Below are 19,649 nucleotides of genomic sequence, written 5' to 3' on the forward strand. Positions count from 1 at the left end.
AAAGCAAGCGTTGCCTCTGCTCACCTTTATGTTGCTCAGTTCATCTCTACCTTCAAGTGCCTCATGATTCTGTTATTACCTGCCTTTCTGCCTCCGTCATGCTCAGCTTTATATGCTAGGTGAGAGAAATGGACCTCCGTGGAAATCTCTGAGTCACTAAGTAGAATTATCTCATGAATTCTGTGAACCTGCAAGGTGTTAGAAGAGACATGGCTTCTAAACACACAGCTTGTGGTAGGATTAGGCAAAATAACGAAGTTTTACTAATCATACAGAATTCTTTGTGGGGCACACTACTTTATCTTCTATTATTTGTAACCTAAATTAATTCATGGACACTCTGATATCATTGTACCTACCTGATGAGCAAAGCGGTACAGCACATGGGTGGGCTTCAGGAGTGGGTATCCTGTGTTCTTGGACATACTTTCAGCAAAAAGGCATTTTTAATCTTTTTTCACATATGGCACAAACATTTTTTTTCAGGCAAATCCTTTAAATACATTTACTAACCAAAAGGGTAAATATGACACCAGTTTAAGGGGAGGAGGAGAGGAAATGGGGGGAAAAGTAAACTAAAGACATAAAATAGTCCATATTTAACTCCCAGGTAGAGTTTTATCACCCTCCCCATTTATATTTTTATGAAACATCCTGTTTGCCTTCATGCCTTTTTACTAGCAATGGGAACGATAAGGTTTTTTTCTAGCTGTTTTTTCAATAACTATTTTACCTATTGAAGTAAAAATGCATTTTCAATTTTATATATTGCATTTTTTATTAATTATATTGTAGTTCACCATAGTGACTTCTCTGTCACAAAAAAATAAATATGAGTGCAGATAAACAGCTTTCTGCTTATTTGCATATTTTCAGTGTTCTTGCTGCAAAGAAGTGTTGCTAGAATGTAATTTCACCAAGGACTACATGGCTGAAAAATGATCTGAGTAAACCTCATGAATCCTTGATAATGTCCGTGGTACTGCGCTTCTCCCCGGTACGGGTGTCTCTTGTTGTATTGCAATGACTTTTGTAGGCATCTCCAGTCTGCTGCAGTCTAATCCAAGCGTGTGCCCTTCTATATGCATAAATATGTGCGGATACATTCATTAGTGCAATACATTTATGTAATGTCATTCATTAGTTATTTATTCTCAAAAGGAACAAGTAAGAATCAGTGAGAGTGCACAGTAAGATGGGCAAAAAGCCATGTGTTGCCACCTTCTTCATAAGCATTTGTTAAGCCAAGGAAAAAAGCACAGGAGCCAGAGGCTGTGTCTTTTGTTCTACTTCACAGGAAAATTAGTGCAAAAGCATCTCCTCAGATTGCTCAGCAAGTTTTGTAGGGAAACAGGTAAATGGCCAGGGAAGTTCCTTCCAGGCGTTGACTTGCAACAGCAAGAACATGAGCTCGGGCTGGACCAAGGTGTAACACCCGAGCCACCCCTCTCCTGTTTGAGCTGCTGGGCTGCTAAATCATCCAGAGCTTAGGCTCTAACTTTCTCTTTTCTATGTTGTTTCCATGACTACAACATTCTCCGTTAATGAATTATAAGCTTGCATTAAGTTATGGTATTAAGCTTAAAACTCAGTCCGGTGAAGTATTAGGTCTTCCTGGGGCATAGAAAAGGACTCTTCTCATTTCAAATTCTCAGCATCCTGATAATTAAGTTGTATAAACTAGGAAATTGATAGCCCTTCATAGCATCTATAATTATACGGAATTGGAAATTCAATAATGTAAAAACCAAGCTGCCACAATGATGGAGAATGTTTCAGTGAATGGGAGGTTTTTTCCTCAAGATTTTGACTTGAAATTTATTGGATTTATTTACTTTATTAAAGGCTTGCTAATAGCTCAACCTGTTGATCAAAATCCCCACTGAGTTTGCATGACTGGAAACCTCAGTAGGGCTCTTTGTCCTTCCTTGAGAGTCAGATAAATTATTTCAATTTCTCCTTTTTATGTCCTGTGTATGAGTTTTGCCAGCTCTGTCAGTGACTTCTTCTATGGTTTGTCAGAGATCTGAGCTGCTCTGATGCTTCATGTGTAGCATCCAGGTGGTGACAGACATAACTGAGCATTAATTTCACCCTTGCAGCCAACGCCTCCTGGACTCTAATAGTGAAACTGGAATGTAATTATTAAGACTGTTCCTTTCCTCACTTCTCATCACCCGCTGTGCCTTTTCTTTAAGTGATCCAGAATGTTACCTGCAGCTCTGCTAGGGCTTTGGGTTAACTTAGGAATTAGGATCAGAAATATAGGAGGCAAGGTAGGCTAGCGTGAGACAGCTTGTTCCATCACCCAGTGACATTTGTAGACCATGTTGGGATTTAACAAAGAACTGGTGAAAGCTTGTGGCAGTGTGAGAAGCAGAGATTTTGTTAGAGTTTCACAGAGGGATTGAATCCTGGCAAGAGGACAGTCCTGTTCCATGGATCTCAAGAAAGTCTTGGGTCCCGAGATAAAGCCTGAAGCAAGCCTGCTCAGTCAGTCCTTAGACTGCTGACCCTCATGCTATCAAAACTGTGATTTTTTTTCAATGGAGACTGAAACCAGTGCTGCTCTCTTGTCACATCAGCCATTTGCTGTTTACGGCTGAATGTGACTGCATGGGCAAAGCAGTTGGTGCTAGGTGGAATCTGCCGTAGAGGAGGACAGAGGCTGCTGGTGTGCAGTGCAAAGCAGAGCTGTGAGTCTCGAGGGAATGACGTTCTCAGTTCCTTTTCCCAGTAGGTGTCAGTGGAGCCAGTAAGCAATGGATGAAATATGGCATTGAGGGTGCTGTTTCCAAACAGAAGTTGCGTGTGCTGTATCTGTATATACCTCTGCACGTGATGAGAATTCAGAGTTGTTGTTAAATATTTTTTCTTTTATCACTTTCTCCTGTTGAAAATTTGTTACCAATAGATCTCCCCACTGGGCCTCTGTGACCTTGCTAAGAGCAAGTTGCCTTGACAACCAAGAAATACATCCTCTAGTGAGCTGCGTGTTGCAAGGCCTTTTGTTGGCTTGAATGTTTTTTCATGGGAAATGATGTGGGCTCCTCCCTTCTGAAGCTGTGCGTGGGGGGTGGTGGGGTGTGGCCACAAATTTGGGCAGTTTTGGAACCTGCTGTTCATTTTTTATGTGGGAACAAAGGCGAGCTTATGAGCTGAACGTTGCAAACAGCAGAAGAGATCTAATGAAGGTGAGCAATACAATGTGTTAAAACACTGACATAATGATACATAGCTCGTTGCCCTAAAGAGGAGGAATTAAGTGTAGGAATGTGAATTATGGAGATTTTTTTTTTTTCATTCTTCACAAATTTTATTTATTGGTTGGCTAATGGGAAAAATGATTGATTCAGTCGTTTTGCTCTGTAATTCTTAAGTTTCTGAACTATACACAATAACCAGAGGACAGAAGACCCAGTATTCAGATATATTGTTTTGTTCTATTAGATTGTCTTCACATTAAAAAATCACAAAGAATGCTTTGAAAAGACTCCAAACGTACTGCAATTGAAAATGTAGTGCAATAATGGATTACTATTCCCTAAATTACTTCCTTTTTTCTTTGCTTCAAACTCCCTATTAGGGCTTGGAGAAGACTTTTTTTTTTTTTCATACCTAATTAAAAGACCAATTGTTACACTTAGATAAAAAAATAATTTAATACATTTTTACTGCAAAACCTGAGATATCTTTTCCAAAAAGCACATACCAAATTCCAAGAGACTCTCCAGTATAACACACTATAACTTCTGTAACACTCTGTGAAGAAGTGCATTTGGACTGAATATATAAAGTATGTCTTACCTGTGGTTTCAGGGTAAAAGAACTGGCCGAGATAAGGTGCGTCCAAACCAGAGGAAGTAAGATGATTTGCATGTCTTGTTTTCTATTAAGATTAACTCTTCTGCTACTACTGCAGACTAATTTATCTTTAATGTACTGTTTTCCTGGTTTGTTTGGTGCAAGCTGGCTTCATTGTAACAATATTGTGTTTTTATCAAAGATATTAAACCCAGCAGTCTGAATGTAAATTGAAAATTAATCCAGGGTCTGGAATACCATCTTCAACTGCAGTGAGTTATAATATCCATAAAAAAAAAAAAAAAAAAAAAAAGTGGTTTCAAATAGGTCTCCGCTATTTTCAACTTTAGTCAGGATAGGAAGATGCAAAATATCACTGCTGTTATCCAGTGAACTTTTACGAGTCATTTGTATTTATGTCCCTTCTCTAGTTGCAAAACTATTCTTACTCCAGGAATCTGGAAGAGTATGTTGGTTGCATGGCATTTGGCATTTTCTCTCTGCAATATTCAAGGTGTATCAGATACAAAACTCATGGTAGAGCTCAGTGAGAGCATGCTAAACTGTTTCCTGTTCTTGACCTTATGAGAACATGCTGACATATGTTGTAGCTAGTTGTGGATATACAGAAATTAGAGTATCCATTTTTGTGCTTTGCCTCTACAGCTTGTAAAAGAAGATTTACAAGTATTACCAGTCATTGGACCCTACACTAGACTAATCTGAATAAAAGTAATTCTTCATCCTAAAAGAGTTTGTGGTCACTTGAAAGCAATCTAAGGCATTTCTGCTATTGTAAAAAAACAAACAAACAAACAAAAAAAACACAAACCCCCCAAAACCAAATCATAATGTATAAAATCAGTAAAATGGTTTGAACTGTGATATTTGTAATGCTGTAAGGATGAGTAGGTCCCAAAATAATATGGAACTTTTTAAGTAAATCTATTTAGAATTGCCTTTAATGAAATGTGCTTTCCTCTAAGAGAGCAACCATCAGGCTGTGATTCTGGTTAGCTCTTCCTCCTTTCAGATCCACCTCTGTCTGGTCCATGTGTTTTCCTTATTGTTTATTTTTTCTAGCTATATCCAGCTGTAAGAAAACCTGCTCCTCTTCATGAAACTGAGTTTGTTTAGATAAATACATGACAAAATACATTTCTTGGTGTGTTTATAAGGCCAGAGCTTGAAGAGAAAATGATGGGTCTGTGCAAGATCCAGAAAGATCTGGACACCATTTAACAGTGTCAACTTTAGGGAACAAGACATCTGTCTGTCGTATCACATCTGGGCTCCTTGACCTGTGTATGTCTCGGGTCCAATGCCCAGCTCTTCAGGTCTGTGTGTGTAAAGTGCTACATCACAAATTGCTCTCCTTACACACCGTTTCTCTATCCAAGAGCACCCTGGGTCTCTGTATTCCCCTGTGGTTAGTCCTGTTGTTGAAACAGCATTCCCAGGAGCTGTGGAAATCATTTCTTCCAGTATCTGTCCTATTTTTAGTGCTTAAGTTGGCCTTAACAGAGCATAAGCCTCCAACATATTCTCTTCCCTTCTAATAAACAGTAGAGCTATTTGTCATGGGCAATCCTGGATGCAGAGGTGACAGTGAAAGTAATGGTGTATGCTTTACATTTCATTTATGCAAATTAAAATACATCAGTAATGTAATGTTTTCTCTAGTAGATTTCTTTTTATTGTGCTCCTCTCCTTGACTGTATTTTAACAGTAGTTTTAGTTTGTAGTTCCCTATCTGAAGTATCTGAAAGATATAAATTGTTCTCTATGTGAAAAAATAATGTCCCGCATGTTGAAGTATTCAGAAAGCTGAGGAAAAGTGTTTTTCTAGAAAAATATCTGTTGAGCAAGTTATTTCCCGTGTGGGTCATAGCAAGAAATTCACATTGCTGTGTGTGAAGAAATTTTGCAAGTCATCGCATTGTATATAACAGCATTAAACAACTCCAGTAGGCTCAGCCAGCTAAATATTCAACTAGAGGGCGAGATGAAAGCCCACTCAGATTCTGGAAACCCTGCGGAAATGGCCACAGCATATGAGCGGATGAGGTCTTCTCCACATGCACACTGAGCCCAGCATGTTTTGAATGTGTTTCTCCAAATCTTTACTAAATCTTATAAGCAAATGCTGGTTTCCCTGTATCTTCACCCACTGTTTTCAATGAGACACAATATTGGTTCACTTTGTAGATTTTCTGTAGTTTAATGTAAAGCAATTTTGATACTTGATGACATTTTCCTAATCTTTTAGTCATAACCAGAAATCATTAGTTGAGTTTCTGAAATACTTTTATCTTGCCCCATATTCTGGGTTAGGTTCTGTAATAAAAGGGCAAGGTTAAAGGCTTTCCTTTGATCCATCTACATCAATTATTAGTGATGAGTTGTAATGTTTCTGTTGAGTGTAAAAGCTTCCATGAAGCTTGTAAGACTTGTTTTGGTTTAGGTTTGTACTTCAGAATGAACGGAATGATGTGGAACATGCACAGCAGCTAATTCTCAAAGACAGGTAATAAGTACTAGATCTTTCAGAGTTTATTTCATAAAGTTGTCTTACTGTCCCATCAAAAACTTGGAGGCACAGGTAGAATCTGTAATGTCTTGACCGTGTTTATCGAGTTTTATTTCCATGCCTATAGCTTAATTTTGTTCCAGTAGCTCTGGAACTTTTTTTAGATAGTACTAAGACAATGACAAAATGATATGCCTGAGGCTAAGTCATAATTGAAACATGTTGCAGTAGTATTTTGGGAAGCTCTTAATGGATCATCTGTGAAGTGTTTTGCTTTGGATTATTATTGTTTCCTTTTTTTTTTTTCTTCCCAGTACATGTTTGCCAGTGTTGAAATTCCTACTGTATTTTCACTAGGTCCATAGGCCAAAAAGCCATAAGCAGAATTCACATGCTAAATGTGAAAAACTTTTTTTGGCGTGCTCATGAACAAATGGTCAGTGGCCTAGCTGAAGGGAAGTACGGACCTTTGGTAAGGTTGTGGTCATTTAATAAGGTAAGGTCATTAGGCCATTCCACTTGGCTCAGCCTGGTCGTTCTCCAGCATTTTGGAGACACCGTGTTCCTCCCTTTTCCGACACAGGGTTTGCAGCAGCATTCTCTGCCTGCACTTAGCAGTGTCTGGGCGAATGCACCGGGGTGGCTCAGCCAGGCCTGCCCGCTCCCGGTCACCGCGGGGTACAGGCCAGTCAGCTCCTGGGGCAAGGGACGCGGAACCCCCCTGACCAAACGGGAGGCTCCCCGTGTTCTTAAAAATCTACCATGTGAAAAACAGAAATTACCAAATTGAGAGTGACACCTAATCTAAAAAAGATTCAAAAATGGAAGGGGAGCATGTCTCTGTTGCTCACTGAATGTAAGCATTTTCTTGCAAGGGTGCAGAGAGGCCTTGGCTTGGTTCTCTAATATTATTTTAAGATGCCACCTTCAAATCCTGACAATTTCATCTCGCATGTGTTCGATCTGAGCGAGCGCAGTGCTTTCAGCTGAGCAGCAGGCACAGGAGCCTGCTGATGGATCTGCCACTCTTTTCTTTCGGAAAAAGTGCTTTTCACCCCCCGAGCCTGGGATTGCAGCACTGCAGAGAGCACTCCCTGCCTGCGCGGCAGGTTGGTACCCAAACAAACTGCCATGGAACAAAATTTGATTAGTTGTTTCAAATTATACATTTTTCAATCAGGCTGCCAACAACCCACTCAGTGGGCTTAAAGTATAAGAAATAAAACTAGTGTTTTCCATTCAGTGCCTGATTTGGATCTCCGTTACTTGGTGAAAAGGCAGATATTGAAATTACTTTTTGTATCAGAAGAGTAGGACCTTTTATCTGAGATCCCATATGCAATAACATTACAAAGACATGGCCAGCAAAGCTGCTCCTTTAAACCATGTCTTCATCTTGAAAAAATAAAGGATATTAGGTTTTTTATTTTTTTACTTGTTTTGCTTATGGCTTAGTCTTGTATTGTGGCCTTGAAAGGAGCTTTGTCCTGCCATAGAGCTCCATTACAGGGACTGGATTTGTCCCAACAACGGGATCTGCTGAGGGGCCATCCCTTGCAAAATCAGGGACTTAGGCTGATGCCCAGGACTGGCTCTTCCTAAGTGTTTGCACAGCATGATACTGATTAGCATCTCCAAGTGCTGCTTTTGTCCAAGCAAATAATAGTAGTGGTGAAAGAAGTTCCATATTTTAAACTGTATTGGAGATTTTTTTTTTTTTTTTTAAAAAAAAAAAAAGAGATCAAAACTTTCAAAATTCATATCCCTGTGGCAGGGTATAAGACTTTCTGCATTTATAAAGTAGCAGGAACAGTCATCCAATCTGCATACGCTTTTCAAATGACACGTGGTTATTTTAAGCAGAGGATTACTTGACATTACTTCCTGCAGTAGTAGAGGGCTGGAGTCTATGAATCAAGTCATCCGTTTCAATTTTATGGTTTTAAACTTGTCTGGAGAGGGAAACATTTGTATCTTCCAGTTTCCAGTGAGTCTGCCAAAGGTATACGCCAGGCCAGGCTTTTAAGGTAATTTATTGTGTGACTTTGAATAAACTTTAATCTCTATAATTTTCTTTACCTGTAAAACAATAATAATAATATGCAAATACTGTCCTTTTGATGTGCAGTGAGAAGAATATTTATCCTTAAGTGTCAAGCATGTGTCAATGGCACAAAGTAAATTAACCATATTAGAGGTTATTTACCTGACCAACACACTAGATAGTTGAGGGGAAAGCACTTATATGCCAAAGTATTATTAAACCTTCTTGGCTTTGCTTCTGCTGGTATATGGGATTATTTTGAGAAAAAGAGTGATATTATGTTATAGCCTGCGCTATCTTTTGGTGAGTCTTATTTTTTTCTCTTTTATTAACTGGGAGATTTGAAATGAACTTACTTGAGCAATTATGTGGTGTTTCATATGAAATATTGAGACTGTTGCAACATTCTGCAAAACAGACTGTCTTGCCAAGGCAGAGCCTTTGTATGTAATATTTCCCTTCCTCCCTTTTCCATATCAACACTTGATTGAAAATCAAAGTTGATTGTATTGCTAGTTTGAAAGTGGCCATGTTCATCTGCATTAATTTTCATGTGTTGTGGGTTTTTTTTTAATGTAGGTTATTTTTCTTAATGCATGTCAAAGATTTCCTAACTTTTGTTATGCGGTGACTTTATGAATTACATTTTAAAAGAGAATGTGTTGAAGAGACTGTTTATGTCCTAAAATACTCTAATAGATTATAGCATGATATTTTTGAAAAGCAGTTTTTGTATTTCAAAACAAAAATGCCAGATAAGCCTGCTTTTGGCATGAAAATAGGTGATTTTTTTTCTTTGGCTATGGTTTTTGCTTTGGTTTTGCTCTTCTAACCAGATAAGTATATCTGCTTTTATCTGGTTATACATGAACGCAGGTTCCACTTTAATTTACTCAGTAATGTCAAAAGTATTGTTGGAATGAGTCTTCAAAGTTATGTCTGTGCAAATTTTGTTATGCAGCCTTTCTCCTGGGAATGCCACCTCAGATATGGTCATCTCCGATTCTGACCTTCACCCAGTGATCCATTCTGCCAAGAAAACGGGCTACTCTTACTTTCCTATTTTTGTGTGTGTATGTGTGTATATGTTCTTCAGAAAGCCAAACTTGGGCCAGCTGGTAACAAAGTCATTACTTCAACAGAAGACAAGAACTCAAGTGTGCCATCCAACAATCTGGACAGGGTGAAGCTGACAGATTTCAACTTTCTCATGGTTCTTGGAAAGGGGAGCTTTGGGAAGGTATGAATTCCTGATAACTACTCCACTTGTGTTCTTTTTTCTTTTTTTTTTTTCCTTGAGGAAGTATGAATTAATAGTTTTCTAAGAAGCAAAATTCAGAGGATGTACGTTTTTGAGGGAGGATTTCTTAGGATGGAATAGGGTGATTCCCTAAGGACTAACAGGCTTCAGTCATGATTGGCAGTTTTCTTGAAAAAATAAAAATAAGAAAACACCTCAGACTGTTGAGCAGGACATAAAAAACAGTTGCTGACTTTTAGATCCTCACTTCTTGGCAGTTTCAAGGAAATTAAGTCTATTTTTCTGGCTTTACTACCTAGGTCACTCTGCCAGTTCTGGAAGTCACCAACGTTGGTAAGGCTGAATATTGGGGAAAAACCAGCAATAGTATATATATTTGAAATCTGTTAGTCAAAAGAAAGGACTGCTATTATTCTGTCTGTTTGAACAACCACTTAAGTGATAAAGTGCCCTTTGCTGAAGAAGTCCCCTGGGACTTAACATTTTCTCAGCGCTTTGGCAATGTGCCTGCGATTAACCAGAGGGTTTTGGCACAGGCTTTGTCTGAAATGACTGGTACAGCTCATTGCAGTGGGTGAGCAATGATGATAATTTTGGAGTTTTGATCAAGTTACTCTATAGCAATAAAAGGAAAAGCTGGATTGCCATCTATACAAATCTTCGGGCATATGAGTCACAATCCCTCCTTGGCAGGTGGGAAGCTTTTCACCCTGTTGTTTCTCTTGTGCAGGTGATGTTGGCAGACAGGAAGGGGACAGAGGAACTCTATGCAGTCAAAATACTGAAAAAAGATGTGGTGATTCAGGATGATGATGTTGAATGTACAATGGTTGAAAAACGAGTCCTGGCATTGCAAGATAAACCACCATTCCTGACACAGCTTCATTCTTGTTTCCAAACAGTTGTACGTGAGCTCTGTCTTTCTTGCCACCCTGATGGTTTCCATACTATATGATCATGGATTTTATCAGTTCAATAACATTTATTATCATCCAACCTATATATCACAGCTTCTGTGCATAGAAGATGGTGAAGAAAGAGATACCACATGTAATTACCTCTTGTGTTTTAAATATAAAACACAGGTTGAAAGATTTTTCTTCATACAGTAATTCAAGGAGACCTGTGTAACAATTCATAGATTTCATAATGTGTGCTTTTCTAAATCAAAGCCTTAAGCCGCAATTCCCAAAGGTTCCTAAATGTTTTTAAGGATCTGAGGACAGTACGTGGAAACTCTTAATGGCTGTTACTATGTTGTGAGGTGATTAGTCATGAATCAGTTTTGATGAATTTAGTTTCTGGCACCCTTGGCACAGAGGAAAGCACTGGGTTATTTTTTTCTTCCTTCCTTATAAATATGTGGACATTTCCCCATCACCATCACACTGCAAAACATTTCCCAGAAACAGATGCAGGATGGATCTGACCATCCAGTGACACCATACCACTCTGTTGGATGATGTGGAAAGCCACATGGTAGAGAGCTGACACTCAATGTGCTTTTGGTTTTCAGAGTGGGCATGAACACACCCTGACACTGGTGACCTGGTTCCAAATGTTCCAAGCTGAGTAGAGGTCTTTTTTTCACAAGAAATCAAAGCTCTTCTTGTCTCACTTTGTAGCCATCTTATGACAACGGCCTTGAACTAGTGCCCGAGGGCTGGGTTGTCAATGGGGTGATGAAAGAACATATGTTGTTTTTTCAGTTGACTATTCCATATCTTTTACCTCTTACATTGTTGATGGGTTTTAATCTAAAAACAAACAAACCAACCACAGGCAGTAATAGCACTGTCATATAACACAAACAAGCCACATCATCCTGTCGCCATTTCATAGCATAATTGTCTGTGTTGTTAAAGGAATTTTCAAACCCTGTTTAATGTCTACAAATCTCTGAGCAGAAAATGGCCAGAATGGAACAGATTTGCAGACATAATTAATCACAATAAAACATAAATCTGTGAACTATTGCACTTGGTAATTCTTGCTTTCTAAAATATTCTTTCTGCCTCTACTTATAATATAAAGATTGTTGTAATAAGATAAGAGAGGTCCTAGTGAGAAACAGACTTCTATCTCCCTTTAATTTTTTAGATAACTTCATTAGTAGACAGAAATCTTAGTGTCGTCAGTAAATGAAAAAACTCTTTGTTTACTCTTATGTTTCTTTTCAGCAACTCTGTTTTAAATGTCAAATCTTAAAAGTACAAATGTCTGGTGTTTTCTGGTTAAGGAGAATGTAGGAAAGAAGTTAGGGGTTTTAGTATTTACGGTACATTTTTTTGTTTTATCATGTACAAGACCAATGGAGCTACATAAAGGCCTAGATAAATCATTAAGACCTTTGCCTAATTTACTTCATGTTTTCCTAAGTGTTTAGTAGCTTGCAATTGGTGCTGTGAAATATTATGGAGGATTAGTATTAGCTACAAAAATGAGAAATTGTATATGAAAGAGGAGAAAAGGCATAAACAGTGTGACTGTAGGAAAAATTTATAATTTTTGGTTAGAGCTTTTAGATGCAGGCTTCTGTTGCCATGGATTTTACAATAAGACAATTCATACAAAAATCTAACTTTTATAAATCCAATCTGTCCACCTAAACATTTTGCTCATGGCTTCTGTGTTGGACCCAGCTTAGGAAATTGCAGTTTTAAAATGTACATTAATGTTCTGACATCTTAGTTACTGGATGATTGGAGACTTTCAATCAGTGCTGAAGGAAAGAGATTGAACTACAGCATTTTAGTAAATGCATCTCTCCCATCAGACTATTAGATCAGAACTTTTCTACAAATACTTCAGGATAGTGATTCTGTCCAAAATATCTGAAGGAAAATCAGAGAAAGCCAAAAATATGTCTTCCATAATTGAGAGGAAGACTATTAATGCATTTTATATGATGTCTGGATCATGTTATCTTACTGAAGATATTAAGCTTGACATAACGTTGTCCAACAGAATTTTTAATGTTAGATCATCAAAATCATCCACATGGAATCAAAGATTCTTGTAGACTGTATACAATGTATTCTTGCTGAAATCACTTGAACAACCTCAGTTTTAGTCCTATGAAAACTGGGAGACAGACCTACTGATTTATCACTTACTCTCTGAGGGTCACTGGGTGGGAAAATGCTACTTAAGTGCACTCAGATATGTTATGGTCATGTTTGATTTGAGATATCTGGATATGGCCTGTAAAAATTTCTCATTCTGCAAGAAAAATCTCCCTCCAAAATACCTTATTGCCATCTTTCTCTCACTGAAATATGTGCCTACAAGAAGTTAATTTAGTGTCACTTGTAATGGTTCCACATACTTTTGTAAACCCTACAATTAGTTTTCTTCTTGCCTCTTTTTAATAGTCAAAAAAATACATTTTTTAACATCTCCCATCTTCCAAAGAAAAACTAAATAGGAAAGATGATAAATGGTCTCAAAGCAAGAATTTTCCACCATCTTTAATTTTTTTTTTTTTTTTTTACATTTATTTTTAGAAAGCCAAATTTGTCAGACCGAACTATATGTGAATAATTATGGGAACAATTGTAGACAAATAATATATAAAAGTGTGTCACTAAAATTGCCAAATATAGACAGATCTCATAAGTCATCTACTCTTGCAGGTTTTACAAAACATTCTGCTTCCATTTCCTGATCTATCAATTTTGTCAGAATATACAACCAGTCCTAATAATCTTAAAAGCTTTATAATAACATATTAATGATTTTTTGCTGATCAATGCATATCTATTTTTTTCCCTAATGTATTTATGTGCACCTTTAATACTTTATCCTAGGACCGTCTGTATTTTGTTATGGAGTATGTGAATGGTGGTGACCTCATGTATCACATTCAGCAAGTAGGAAAATTTAAGGAGCCACAAGCAGTGTGAGTGTTCATGTTTATATATTTAAATTATGTCATCGTCTTAATTTTACACTGTAAGAGGATTAGGTTTCTTCTTCCCAGATTCAGTATGAAGTCTACGCTGGCCTTTTCTGATTGTGTTTTTTAAGGCCCAAAAGCTGAAGTTTAACATAAAAATGTTGTTTGCACACATAGAGCAAAGGCCTTTTTATTCAAAAATACAGCAGGAACAAAGACATGCAATGCCTACTTTAAAAGTTACAATAATTTAAACAAGGCAACAGGAAATTAAAGATGTTACTTAGTATTCTGGTGTTGTTTTAAAAGCAAATATAAAAAAAAAGGTGAGTTGATTTCAGTCTGAATTAATGTTATATGGAAAGGCAATTTAAATAGACTCAGCATTACAACATAAATTATGGTTTATACAAGATAAATTCAATGTATAGCTTACAAAATTTATGTGATCCTACTTTTTTAATAAAAGTTTTATTTGTGAGGAGTTAATAAACTATTAGAAGTTGTTTATATACATGATCCGTTTTAGGTAATTGTACATCTTGCATATCAGTGAGCAACTGATAATGATCTGTAGCATATCCAAATGTGAATAGATCCATCAGTCCCATTTTAGTCATGCTTATAATATCTCATCATCATTTATTAGTGTTTCATAAATCATTTACCAATGAAACTTTAAAATCAAGTGTGACAAACTGTTTTAAGAATTCAGCTAAAATAATTTCTCATTTCAATTTAAATAATCAGGGCTTGTTTAAATGAGAGGCCTTCTAAATATAAGTATTTGAGATATGGAACAAAATTTCAGCAACTCGCTGAATAAAAACTAGATGGTGTCAGATCATCCTTGACTCCCAGCTAATGTAACTTGCCAACACCCGTTGCAAACTAGGGTGCTTTATGACAGCTTACGCCTGTGGAGCATCTTCCAGCACTTGTGTTCACAAACACCTCTGATCAAGTGTTTTGGAGCTGAGCTTTCATTTCCCTTATGCTAGCCTAAAAATTAATCTAATCTTTAAAAAATCCTCTTGCATATAATTTGCACAGTTCCACAGCAACTTGCTTCAAACATCCATCGATATTATATATCCTTTAACTACATTCGGCAATTACATTTTAGATGGTAATCATTTTAATTAGCTTTATGTAATTAATCCATTAACAGTATAAAGGAATACTATTTCTGCAAATTATTTCATGCCATATGAATTGCAATGTAAATTGGGCTGCCTCCTGAATTCAGCATTGATCATGACCTTTGCAGACTGTCAGATCAGTGCAGTAAAATGCTGTGCTCTGTGCTCCAGCTGCACCATTTTTTGTGGTCTAGGGAGACATTTTCTTTTTTTATTTTTTTTTTAATTCTGTATTATTTTATCATCAAGTAGTCGAAACATATCTGTTAAAATCAAATTGAAGGTGTCTTTTATGTCATCTGCCTGTAATATATATTTTTATACTCTAATATACACAGTATATATTCTATACTTTATATGCTATTACACTATCATTCTTTACCATAATGCATTTCCAAAATACTTTGTCAGAAGGAAATCATGAGGCAGTAAGAACTTTGTTGTTTTTTTTCATACAGGTTCTATGCAGCTGAGATCTCAGTTGGGTTATTCTTTCTCCATAACAGAGGGATTATTTATAGGTGAGTATAATCTGACATGAGTAATTTCTGAACTATTTTTAAGATGCCAAAATGATCAGTTTCTTTAATGTTCCAGTGCACTTCTAAAACATTTTATAAAAAGCTATCACTGTAGTGTTCTTTTTGTTGTGTTGGTGCTGGTGCTCTGGAAACCAAAGCCACTGCTTTACCTGAGCTTTTCTGACACCTGTGCTCTGCCCAACTCAACTGAAAACTCTTGAAAATGCAAAATGTTATCTTGTGCATTCCTGCGAGATGTTTAACAGTTCTGCACATTCAGAAGTGTGAGTGTGCTCATGGTCATACACAGCTATCTCTTCATTAATTGTCCAGTTTTAGGGCTTATGGTCGTTCTTACGTAGCTGCAATGAGGTGCCCAGCTCCACTCAGACTGTAGACTGCCATGCACGTGCAGCCCTGTCCCCTCTGCCCCCCAGATAGCTGCACATAGTCCTCACCTAGACTCAGAAGTAGATAAGTTGGCCCTAGTTGATCCTAAACATTAACATTAAATTACTGTGATTCTTCATAGAGATCTGAAATTAGATAATGTGATGTTGGATTCTGAAGGACACATTAAAATTGCTGATTTTGGAATGTGCAAAGAACATATGTTAGATGGAGTAACAACCAGGACCTTCTGTGGCACTCCAGACTACATTGCACCAGAGGTAAATATTTACCATTTCAAGAACCTTTTAGTCTCTGAAATGAAAATTGTCACTACACAAATTCACACCACCAAGTTTTGATAGCTGTAACTCTGGATACTCTGTGGATGGTACCATTTATAATACCGCAGGTATATTGAATAACTTTGTGTATTAATACAATATTATCAATACGACTTCACTATTCTAAAAAACTATCTAGTTGATTAAAAACCTAACTTTTTATGAGATCAGTGCTTCAGATTTTGTTCATACTAGCAAAAGACTAAAAAATCTGTATCACCACCTTGTGGTTTTAAATTTGTAGCCTTGAAATGTTGTTATACTAAGCTTTGTGCTTCAAATTGTGAAGTCAAACAGTTCATGGTCATTGTGGAGGTTGTTGATGAGGTCAGCAAACATTTTATTGGGAGCAAACATAGCTTCTGTAATATATTTCTCCATAAGTTCACACAGCTGACAAAATACATATATTTAAAGGTTGTTCGGCATTTTCAGGAAATCACAAACCACTCACTGATTCTTGGGAAGGAACACATGAGGGCTTGAAGCTTTTCGCTGACCTCCCTGCAAAACTACTTCAGTCTTTTCCAGGCCATGTCCTGCAGATGGTACACAGGTGTCATGAGTTACAGCCCTTGATCTCAGGAAGGCTCCAGTCATTGAAAGCCTGAACAAAGCTATAAGGTCAGGGTTTGAAGGGTGTTAATATAATAAATCCAAAAACTTTGCCTTGAGTTTTCTGTGACTTGATGATACCTGTGCTGCATTCAAGCCACTGAAAATCACATTCAAATATGAACCTAACTGCAGTGGGTCTAAAATGAAAATTTGATCATGAGAAGCACAGTTCTACTTTAAAGCACTGTGATAGAAACGAGCTTAGAGTTAAGATTTTTTATTCTGGACATGATTTGTATTTCAATAGTTTAGGTATAAAACATTGAAAACAAGCACATGTGGTGATTTGGAAATGATTCAAATATATGAATATTAAAATCTGGTATTTGCACATACTGAGCTTTCAAGAGTCTTGATTTGTTTGGCTGCAAATTCAATGCAAGAGGCTATATCCTGATCCAAGATACTCAGTTTTTCACTGAGTGCTGGGCAAGAGGCAGCTCTGGCTGGAACATTTCTGGCTGTAATTGAATGTTTGTTGGAATATGAGAGATTTATACATGGACAAGTAAATTAGTGTCTAAGGTGAGTTTTGTCATCTCTGTGAAACTGGAAAGAAAAATAGTTTGTTTTTTTCCAGTTGCTAATTCATGCTTTTCAGAGTGAAATATTGTGTATTATAAACGCTTGTTTTTTCACAAATTGCTGTTGCTTGCTGCAGGATATCAGAACAACTAGAGCAGTATTTCATTTTCTCCTGTCAAAACATAAATGAAGCCAATATTACAAATTTGTGTCCTTTCTGTGGCAATAGTCTTGTGCCAGTTAATACCAAAAAATGTGTTGTCAGTGCCAAAATGCTCAATATGGGTCAGTGTTGGAATGATATATTTTACTTGATTTGGAAATTTCATTTAAAGAAATAAAACTTTTACCAAAACACTGAGTAACTGGGAGGAAATTAATCTTTCTATTATCTTACAAACAGATATTATTTCCTTTTTTTAGTTGGCTGATTTTCTTTCTTTTCTGAAGACATCATTGTGACTGACAAATTGCTAACTAGGTCTGTAGTAAGCTTCAAAGTAAGGTTCATGTTTTGCTTGCAGGAGCATTTCAGCATGTTTCCATGGGGTAAAAGATATAAGTTTATAATAGATTATAATGAGGATGCATTTGCATGGTACCATTCCCTGCTGAGTTAAGATAAATGAGCGAAATCTAAATAAACTGTTGAAGGTGTCTAGAGTGGAGTAGTCCTGTGAGTGTGTTGCATTCAAACATAAAGAATTATCTCTTTTCATCAGTACTTGGAAAATAATGTTGTGACTATAGTGGGGTCTGAAGGAGCCCATGCTGTCTCTTCAGGAACTACCCACAGACATAGTTCAGAGATAACACGGCGGGAAGGACCATACAGGGACATCTCAGCTGGCTTCATACATACAGTCTCCGGACAGAAAAGCAGGGGAATATGGTGCTGCATTCAGTAAAGTGGACTTGCACACTTTGGTGTAATGTAAAGTAATCTTTCCTCTTTTAATGATTGGAAAAGTTAGCATTTGTTATTACTTGGGTGTATAACGCGCTGAAATTAATATTCATTTTCTTATCCTGTGCAATTTGAGAAATGTGCAGACGTTAAACTGGTAGAATCCCAGGTTTGACCACTTCTGCCAGGCAGAAAGTGGTTGTCTAGTGTAGAATATTTATTGATGTGCTGGACTTAAATATTTATGGTCAGAGTGGTGAAATAGCTGTGAAATCAATTAATACTTTGTATTTCCTTGACCAGTCAAGAGAGACAGGAGGAGATGGATGTCAAGAGGATTAACAGGAAGGGATTCTGCCAAAACAGCCTGCTGCCTGTTGTGCGGTGCTGAACCGCACCATCAGCATCCCTGCAGCAGCTAGAGCACTGATTCTGAATTTCAGAAGAATTTAAATTAGAAACTCCATTTCCCTTCACCTCCATCTAATAGCCTCAAAACCTTAAATTCTAATCTTTCATTTGCCAGGATTATGGGAGGCTAATAGGTATTACAGAGGTTTGGAAAGTGTACAATTGACTGTTTCTTGTGCTAGTAATATTTATTTCTTTTAATAACTGAGTTTTAACTTGTCCAGTAGGCATAAGATATGTTCACAAAAGACCTTCTCACTTGCCTCTGGGATATAAACTTTTCATCCCAACTGGCTACCCACTGCAAGCTGAAATGATCTAAACATTGCTACAAATTGCTGGTATTAATCTCTGTGTCCTGCTCTTAACTGCACCTTCCTTGGAGGCAAAAAGGAAAGAAATAAGAAAAGCAACCAACATTCCTCTGCCAGTTTGGCTTGAGAGAAATTCCTCCTGAGCTCTTCCTGAGCTCTCAAATCCATGGAACCTGAAAAGGCAGAGCTCTTAAAATACAGTAATAGACAGGTAAAATGGGATGCATTTGAAATGCAAAAGAAGATGAAAAAGGCAACCATTTAAAATAATGATGAAGAAAGAGGGGAAGAGAAGAGTCTCATCAGCATTCCACCCCTCCCTGGCCAGCAGAAAGCAGAGGTCGTAGCTGGAGGAGGGTACAGGTCTTCATTTCTAGGCACATGAACTCCCTCACCGCTCTGCAGGTCTGCTCTGCACACTGCGGTGGAACAGGAGGTCTTGTTAATATACCCCTATATGGTCTAAAAGATCACAAATTTTGTATGTGAAGATAGGATATTTTGGCAGCTGCTGCAAGGCAGCCAGTGGCTTTGAGTGCAGCAGCTGGTAGGTAATACATGATGATTTCTGGATGAGGAGGAGGCAACTACTGAAAATACGACATTTAGAACTTGCTGACTTTGTACTAATGCATGTTTGACTGTATATTGAAAACTCATCTGCTTCCTCCCACATGTAATTCCTTCCTTGAAGGGAGCGTTCTTTCCTCTCGTTTACATTTTCCAATTAGTGCTTTGAATAGCTCCCAATATTATGAATATAAACGCTGGTTTCCGTGCATGACACACGGATTGATAAATGAATATGGCAGATTGTTTTTCTGTGTTTCACTTGTACCGTACCCTGACCAGGATTAAGCTGGTGATTCAAATCAGGTGTATTTAATTAGGATTACAGGGAAAAAAAGCTTCCTGTGTACAGCAGCAGACACTGACAGTA

The 19,649-nt window shown here is 37.4% G+C and overlaps 1 protein-coding gene across 2 annotated transcripts in view; it reads left to right on the plus strand.

Moving 5' to 3' along the window:
* The window catches only part of PRKCA (protein kinase C alpha), a 160,822-nt gene that overhangs the window by 123,861 nt on the left and 17,312 nt on the right, over positions 1-19,649 (plus strand). For both annotated transcript variants that reach the window (XM_042802418.1, XM_042802419.1), the window contains 5 exons: positions 9,475-9,618; positions 10,370-10,543; positions 13,449-13,540; positions 15,138-15,200; positions 15,733-15,871. In XM_042802418.1, coding sequence (XP_042658352.1) covers positions 9,475-9,618; positions 10,370-10,543; positions 13,449-13,540; positions 15,138-15,200; positions 15,733-15,871 — 612 coding nt within the window. The remainder of the gene's footprint in view (positions 1-9,474; positions 9,619-10,369; positions 10,544-13,448; positions 13,541-15,137; positions 15,201-15,732; positions 15,872-19,649) is intronic.

The sequence above is a fragment of the Tyto alba genome, unplaced genomic scaffold (assembly GCF_018691265.1).
Source record: "Tyto alba isolate M040663 unplaced genomic scaffold, T.alba_DEE_v4.0 Super-Scaffold_39, whole genome shotgun sequence".
NCBI lineage: Eukaryota > Metazoa > Chordata > Aves > Strigiformes > Tytonidae > Tyto > Tyto alba.